The 8,905-nt window shown below is 41.9% G+C and overlaps 1 protein-coding gene across 1 annotated transcript; it reads right to left on the reverse strand.

Moving 5' to 3' along the window:
* Nucleotides 1–327: 327 nt before the first annotated feature.
* Nucleotides 328–8,499, reverse strand: LOC110949745 (cadherin-related family member 5). The gene is made up of 16 exons (XM_051952670.1): nucleotides 7,749–8,499; nucleotides 6,931–7,042; nucleotides 6,630–6,844; nucleotides 5,556–5,612; nucleotides 5,376–5,468; nucleotides 5,185–5,271; nucleotides 4,990–5,100; nucleotides 4,594–4,764; nucleotides 4,205–4,295; nucleotides 4,020–4,126; nucleotides 3,719–3,919; nucleotides 3,477–3,608; nucleotides 2,694–2,772; nucleotides 2,407–2,597; nucleotides 2,292–2,312; nucleotides 328–2,118 (listed from the first exon to the last, which is right to left on the reverse strand). The coding sequence occupies exons 2-16, from the start codon at nucleotides 7,004–7,006 to the stop codon at nucleotides 1,186–1,188; spliced, it is 2,565 nt and encodes an 854-aa protein (XP_051808630.1). The 5' UTR covers nucleotides 7,007–7,042; nucleotides 7,749–8,499; the 3' UTR covers nucleotides 328–1,185.
* Nucleotides 8,500–8,905: the final 406 nt, after the last annotated feature.

Here is an 8,905-nt window from a genome sequence, read left to right on the forward strand (position 1 = left end):
AGCTTGTTTTTGTTCTGACATGCAGTTCTCATTGTGGAACATTAGGTGATTTCCTACATTATAAATTTTACTACAGCTGGACTCCAATCAAGTTCTACACACATCTCAAGAATTACTAAAGCAGATAAGCTGCACCTGGACACAGTTTAGAGTGTCAAAGCAAAGGACCGCAATACTTCTCTCGTTTTGTCATTGTCGTTTGGCCAAATCAGTTTAACCCAATAAAGTGAAACTATCCTTAATCCTGTTCTCAGCACAGCTAAACTTAGCATTTTATAATAAAACTTGGCCATGCCCAAGCCAACCACAATGCCTCTGTCTCCAACTTCTCCAGTCAAACAGTAACTTTACTCATGTTCACAGAAAAAAATGACATTGATTGTAGAGTATACAAAACAATCGAGAATTTTGAACAACACAATACAGAACTCTGCAGCTTTTTAAAAAGAACCAGACAGATTGTAAAACTGTGTCTGCACTTTACCTTTCTATATTTGAAGTCATAGTTCTGAAGGTGAAATACAACATGGACTTGGGTGTCCTGGTTATGATGGGATTTTTGAAGTATCCCAAAGTATCTCCATCTTATCCCACTTCCAGATACCAGGATTTATCTGGGTTTTGAGAAACCCAATAAGGCACTAGTATCCCAGAACTCTGGGATACTAGTGACATCCCTGATTGGAATTTACTTTTTTTCATAGAAAAGACCACAGCAGCAGCTTTCACAACGTGACTTGTTATAGATTTACCTTTGAAAATATAACATCATTATTCGTAAACAGTCAAAAAAAATACATCTTGGTTCATGACAAGATGGTAAATTTGTGCTATTGTTATTGTGTGAAAATATGCTGTATCCTTATCAAATCTATCAAAGTTTTAACTGGATTTCACGGTCATGGTAACTCAGTTCCTGTTGTTTAGCTATGTGGTACTAATCACACAATACTGTGTTTTTTTGTGTACATACATAAGTGTTTTAACATATACTGTAGATGTCTTTCTTCATATGGCCAATCATGTGTGCATTGTTCTTTCATTCTTTCATGCCTCGGCAGCTCCTACAGCACAGCCAGTCTCAAGTGTTTTCTTCTTGTTTGATGGCTTGTCTGCTGTTATCCATCTTCACTGTAGCTCTTCCATTCTCTGTTGTCTGCCCCATCGTTCTCATTGCCTGCGATATCACTTACTAAAGGTTATAAATACAGGATTGCAACGAGCCATCACTCTCAACAGCTCCTCTTCATCTGGTTCTAACTCATCATCACTGTTCTTGTCTGCATCTTCATCCCCTAGAAAGCCATCGTCGTCCTCTTCACCTGCCCCTTGGCCATCTTGAGTGTTTCCTGTTTGGTCTGTTTGGTCCAGTGATGTAGAAGGTTGGTCCAACTCTGCGCTCAAAGTCATTGGTTTTTCCTCTGGTGTTTCTGGAGGTGTATCAGGTGGAGATGTATCTATATGTACCAGTGTGGCTTTCAAAGGGGCCTGCTCTGGCGTGGTGGGGGGTGTGCTCGTCTGCTTGGGGACCGGTGTGGACAGTAAAGGTGAATATGAGGGTGTCTTCACACGAGGTTTGTGTAAAGGTTTATCAATTTCTGCTGAAGCAATTCGGGATTGACTGCATGGAAGACTGGACTGAGAGGAGGGGCTGGTGACAGGGTCAACAAGGTCATCGTCGGTGGTCATTTGTGAATCCGGACAGGTTAAAGGTGTTGCGGGGCAAGGGCTAGGGGTAGACTGAGTCTCGGTAATGTCCAAAGTTGTATGAGGTGGTGAGTCGGAGTTTTCTTTCAGTGGGGCAGCATCTTGAGTCATTGGTATAGACCTCGTGTCCACTGTGGCTGGGTGAAAGGTGGGTGAACTGGAGGAACTTTTAGTTGGTGTAGATGCATTATTATTAAAGGTCACAGGGCTGCACACAGGTTCAGCTGGCGTGAAGCTGGTGTCAGGTACATCAGTTGTTCTGGGTGGAACGGGTCCTCGGCAGGAGGGGAGATCTTGGTAGGTGTAGACGCCTGGTTGGTCTGGTAAGCTGAAGGAAGGATTGCACGTTCCATATTCTTCATTGCTGTACAATGGTTCCTCCATGTGTGACATAGCAGTTCGATGACTCACCTGAGGGGCAACCATAGTCATCAGGTTAACATCTGGAATAAAGCCACTCCTGTATTACAGAGACAGGGCAAGTAAATGGTCCTCATTCTGTTTGACAACTTAACCTTTAGTGACTGGGACTGATTGAATTAATTACAGTAATTAGAGCTTCAATAGGAAAACACATAACTCACCAGTTGGAACCATCGTAAGCTCTGTGGGAGCATAAACAAAAATATCTTAGAATTTATTGACAAACTGATCAAAAATGAACCTACGATAAGAATTATAGTGAAAAAATTATCTTACCACATTGGGGTGTTTACCCTGGGCCACACAGCCTCTCTGCAGTGGGTCCCTCGTTCCTTTGTGTTTCCTCTTCAGCCACATCACCACAGACAGGAAGCATCCAATGATAGTCATGAACACCATGCACAGAAACAACGCTTTGCCCACAGTGCAGCCTGTCAGACGGTCACGTCCCAGTGGACTGTAAGGGACTGCAATGTACACAGACAGACATACGCAGAGTTTGTTCCAGTCTGCAGGTTCTTCAACATTCAGTAATGTACGAGTGTTCTGGTGTGCAGACTTACTTGATTGTCCTTCAGATAAAACCTCTACCACGACAGTGGCAAAGGTGGCATCACCTGACTCCAGGTCTACAGCTGTTACCTGCAAAGTATTTTCACTTAATATTATATCATTATCACCTTATTACTTGTGTCTATTATGAGATTGAGATGAAAGACAGAGAGGTTGTGCAACACAGTGAATTTGATGTAAATAATCAAGCTGATTGAATACCGACTCAGACTTGTCCTGGGTTAGTTTTGAAGCACAGTCGCTGATTGTAACATTTTAGTCAGTTGACATAAAGGCCCAATGTTGTTCTCCTTTGTCTCCAGAAAGTGTCTTTCAGTTTTCAGCTCAGAATACCACATAGTTGGTTAATTTCACCATGACAGTGTGAGTCTGACATAGCTGTTTCATTGTCCGTAGCATCAAATGCAACTAAGCTGCAGTTGTTCCAGCAAAAATAAAGGAATCCACGGGATCTTCAGTTCCTCAGATGCTGGGAGTGCATGAGGACTCTTGTGTTCACTCCTGCAGCCAACAGCAGAACATTTTACTCGTGGCTGATACATTTTAGAGTTACCAGAAGCAACTCTAGCAAGTTAATAAACCTGGAAGCTGCTCTTTCTGAATGTCTCACTTGAAAGTAGTGTGGGGACGGGATTCTGCAGAGTTTGAGCTGGACAACTATTGGTAGCCTTACATTGTGTGCAAAATTCTTAGTAAAATTCTTGCTGGTTTGTAAGGCTGGAAGGCTTACAAACCTGAGACAGAAACAATATAAGGTTTTCACTGAGGCTCACCTCGAGAACATGCTTCTGTTTTGGTTTGAGTTGACTGGTCCTGGCAATCAGGAGCCCCTCCTTTGTGATTTGATAGATGTCTGTGTGATTGCATGTAGAACTGAGGGTGAAGTCCATCATGGGATTGAAACCCTAACAGATTTGGGGGGAAACGAAGGTGATAGATATTAGAAACAAATTCTGAATTTCACTGAGCATTTTGGCACCATGAGGGTGCTGTATGCATGTGTCACAGTGCATACGTGGATGAAGTCTTGGTCCTGTACACGTAGCATCAGTGCTGTGCCACCATACGTATTAACCAGAGAAGCTGCACTTTTTCCTGCGTACACAAAGCCATGATATTCAGCCATGTCGAACTCTGGATTAAACTGGTTCACTGCCAGAACTCGAACCAACACTGTAGCAACAGAGTATTTCCGGGGATCGTTGTCCTGGTATGCCTGGTGGTGCAAGACACAGAGACACAGAAAGCCTCAGTTGTGAGATTAATTTGGTAGTAAGAAAGTAGAGAGAATAAGCCTGCGACAACGTAAATCATACCATGACCTGAAGATGCAGCTCTGGAGTTGTGAGTCGGTCAGTCACCCCTTGAGTCAGTCTTACTTCCCCCGTCTCTCTGTCCATGCTGAAACGCCCTTCATCATCTCCTACAATGAACAGAAGCACAGTTACAAATGGAAGCACCACACATTTTTAATATTAGCATGTATTGCTGTGTATGTTACCTGAGAGAATGGCGTAGCTGACTGGAGATTTGAGTCCTCTGTCTCCATCCACTGCATGAATGGGACCAGGAGAGAAATCCAACACAATGTCCTGCAGCATGACACACATTTGTTGCTCTACAAGTCAGATGTTCAAGACATTTCAAACAGTGACCCAGTGCCCTGCTCTTAATCTTGCAGCTGGACTGAATCTTGCAGCTGGAGTCTATAGATGATCTCACTGTTTTTCAGAATCTAATGTTTAACATGAAAAGGCTTCTACACATTGCCTACAAGCCTGTTTCAAAATGTCTATGTCAGTAGATATTTCATGGACATCATTAGCAGCCATCTGATATAACACTGATAATATGTGGTTGACATGATAGAAGGAGGGTTTAGCAGCTGACCTTCTCCCCCTCTGTGACGTTCACTGTGTACACGGGACTCGTGCAGATTCGACTGGTCTCATCCTGGAAAAGCAACATGCAGGGCAGGAACTGTGGGTACTGGTCATCTCCATCGAGGACGGTGATGGTGATGTTGGTGCTGATACTGAAATGCTCAGCAGTGTTCATTTCCTGAGATGATGACAAGTCAAAAACACACAATCGGTTAAACATATTTGACGGTGAAATACATGAAGACTTGACCCAAAGTACGTAATGATTTATTTTATAGTAATGATCAGGAACTTCTAGCAATAATAAGCTATGAGAAAACCTATAAAACTATTTAGATGAATGTATGGATGCATTTACTTGCACACTAAGCTGTGAAAGCAATCAAATGTTAAATGTACATACTGTGGCATAGATGGTGACAGTCAGTAGAGTTTTGGTCTCATAGTCCAGAGGCTTGGTTAGAACCACCTCTCCGCTGTTTGGTAGATCAATTCTGAAGTACTGAGCATCAGGCTGCAAAAGACACACAAACATATAAACTATTAAGGAGTGCTTGTTTAGATTGTATTGTATTTATTCTAAATGGGAATAACGTACAGATGCCTGGTCGATTGAGTAAATGATCTTGTCATCGTCTGCATCTGTGGCCTTGATGGTAAACACCACAGTATTCACTGGAGTTAACTGGTAAATACACAGAGAATCTCTTTAGACAGCAGCAGCAGAACTTTATCCTTTAATATTTATGTATGCATGTGCAGATTTGCGTGTTTATGAAAGCATCATACCTCACTGATAATTAGAGAATAGACGGTGTTTTCTGCAAACACAGGTGAATTATCATTCTCATTGACGATCTCCACCATGATCCTGTACACACTCTACAACAACAACAAAACACATAGAGGTTTGCATTTAGTAAGACACACAGAGGAATGATGGGTAAGGTGACATGTGAGGAAGTGTACCTGAAGTATGTCCTCCTCCTTACAAGATAATTCAGCTATTATGACAGGACCAAGGGCCTGAGAGGGAGAGAACACAACAACAGATATGGAGATGATCAATGACAGACTGTGAGGCATTCAATGACATAAGAAAAATTGATTTTAACCTCTCAAAAGAAAAAAATATTTTTTGGAGTAAACTAGACCAGTCTACCTGCCCAACATGTACCAAAGTGCCACAACCTGACATACATACCTGTGCAAAGAATATACTGTGTACATAATTATAATTTAGAATAATCCCAAAGTTGTTATAATGTTCAAATTTCTATTACTGTGTAGCGTCAGAATATTTGGGGAAATTATATTTCGATGCTTTTAGAATATTGTTTCTTAAAACTTTCATGCTAGTAGTTTCCTTTGAATTATGTATGGAAATGGCATGAATGAAATGAAAAAAAATTTAATTGATAATCAGAGGACTTATTTTGTATTGTATGTGCATGCTAACGTTTACTGAAATTTTAGACTTCATTCCGTTTCCACCTTATATTTGCTTGATATAATGTTATATTTTTCCAAATTGTAGAGTAATACAATTTATAAAACAGGAAGTTTATCTCACAAGTATATTTGTGTGGAAGATGGTAATACTTCTAGTGTAGAAACACACTGAACTGTTATTCCAAAACCAAATGTGCTGAATAATTGTACATCTGGTCCTTCTCGGGATGATGGATGATGATGTAAATTTCACATTTGTACTAATTATTTGTAGTTTTCATATAGTTTATTTGAAGGATAGAGTGATAGAAGTAGAGAGACTGAAAGCCAGAGAGACAGAGACATGGCTAATCTCATTGACCCTTGAACAGCTGCCATAATGTTTGAGAGCCGGGAAGCGGATAACGGTAAGAGAGATTGTGTTTGGTCCAAATGAGAGGTTGTCAGGTTCAGCCTCTAAAAGTTTCTTCCTAAAGCCTCCATGCCATGGCACAGCGACTTAATAAAATCTGTGCTTTTCAATGTCCTGATTATAAGACAGCTCAAAAACTCAGCATTCAGGGTTTACGAGGACACATCCGGAGTCATTACCTCTCGGTCAAGGATCTTGTCAGCTGATGTGTTGAGCCGGATGCTTCTGCCATCCAAAAAGAACCAATCAGCATCCTCTCCGCTCAGGCTCCAGCGAACCCCCTCCATGTTGCTGTCGGCCATGAGTTCAGCAACAACTTCCCCTGGAGGGCTGTTTTCTTTGACCGTCGCAAATACATCCTGGCCATCCAAACATCCAGCCCAGCCTGACATCCCTGCGTCAAACACAAACACACAGACGGTTATAGATTATTAAATGTGACCTAGAACCTTTAAAGGAGTGACTGTGAAGTGGCTGTACCTGCGACTGTGTGCAGACATAAGAGGACCAGCAGTGAACAGACTGGAGCCCCAGGATTCAGGTCATTCAGCGCCATCCCTGGGCTCGTTTACGCCTCAGGAACCAGTTCTGTCTGTGTGAACCAAGAGGGAAGAAGAGCAAAGACAATCAACTAAACATGCCTATCCCTTCATCCTTTATAGAATGAAAAAGTGGGCTATCCTGAGCTTAAGCGGTTACATGTTTGCACGTCTTACGAATCATCACCAGTCTGTCCTAATGTCCAGTCGCAAACAAACACACACTCTACTCCTTTAATTCCATCCAATCCCTTTTAAGTGGGTTTCTGTTGAGGGGTTTTCCCCAGTAGGAAAGTAGGAAAGAAAGTAACCCGTTATTCCTTGTTGCTACATGTTTCTCTGGCCTCTTTTCAGGTTTTCCTGTTGATACCAGCAGAAAAGTACTATCTGACTCACCTGTTAATCTGTTAAACTCATGTATCTGCTTTCCATTTTATGATTTCTTTGTATTATTTTCAGCCTTTTTTGTCTTAAAAGTTAAAACAACAAAGTCATAACAGCTAATGAATCGTTTAAACAGATTTACAGAGATATGGTTACAAAGTTCACCCCATTAATCATCAGATCAGTCATCAAACTGTGTGTCTATCATGCTCTTGTGATGGATCAGGATCTTGGATATTATCCTCCTAAAACAACTACTTTCCTGGTATTGTAAGATGAATAAACATGCTTTTTTTTTTGTTAAAGCTGAACTGGCTCTGTGTTATCATGGATGAAAACCAAACTACACTGTTTACTACACTTCAGCCGACTGACCTGTTGTTGTCAAATCCTCTGCAGTTCGTCCGTCAGCCTCCATATCCTGCTGACTTGTGACAGACAGCGCATCTCTGGTGCTCAAAAGCCTGAAAAGCCACCAAACCCCATTCAGAAACGCAGATCGACACCTCCAGGAATAAACAAACAAATAGATAACACGGCTTCACACACATCTACACACACCAACACAATGACCCCGGCGCACACACAAACATTAAAAAGCACACAGCAGCTTATGGTCTGGGTCCTTGGATAAGCTCACAGGCTAAAGCCTCAAGGGCGTGGTTTACCTGGTCACAAGTGAATTTGAGAGATTTGTCTGGTACAAAGACACTTGACCTTCAATGCCCTGACCTTTACAGGAAGTTTGTCATCCGACAGAAGCTCAACAGTCAGAGACAACCCAGTCAGCTTTAGCTCCTGCTGTGGATGTTGCATGGAAGATCATATCAAGAAATGCCATTTTCTTTGGTTCCTGGTAGCTTCTATGATGCTTTAAATGCACATTTCAGGGTATTGTATAGTGTAAAGCTTGTTAAAAGAATCTGAGCATCTATTTTCACCACACAGCCTGTCCCTCTTGGATTTTACAATTAGCTGTATGTGACGGCTAATGGGGCCTGACAAGGGATTAGCTATCAAATGTCGGCCATTCGCCTACTGAAGATTAACCCACATCCTTTTGCACTCTTGTCCCAGCATGTAGAGGCGTGCATGCACACACACACATACACACACACACACACACACACACACACACACACACACACACACACACACACACACACACACACGCACACAAAAGATCCAGGTAGAGCAAAGGAGTGAACGTATCTTTAGGGTTTCTGTGATTAAAATCTGTCATCTGGCTCCATCAGACATGTTTTGGCTGGTGTTTAGGCTTGTTGGAGGTTTCTGTTGTTAGAAAGGAGAGCAGAAGTGTATAGTTTTGCCTCAGGGGAGGGGGAAAAGGAAAACAGTCTGTATCCTGCATGCTGGGAGCACACATTTCTCACATCATATTCTTATATTTTGTCATCTTTCCCAAATAAGCTTCAGGCAAGAATATTTGATTTATCTCCACTAGACTGCCTAAATGGGAGATTTACATCTGTCTGCTGTGTTTGGACATGACCACTGGATGTCAGCAGAGA

Source organism: Acanthochromis polyacanthus, chromosome 8 (assembly GCF_021347895.1).
Source record: "Acanthochromis polyacanthus isolate Apoly-LR-REF ecotype Palm Island chromosome 8, KAUST_Apoly_ChrSc, whole genome shotgun sequence".
Taxonomy (NCBI): domain Eukaryota; kingdom Metazoa; phylum Chordata; class Actinopteri; family Pomacentridae; genus Acanthochromis; species Acanthochromis polyacanthus.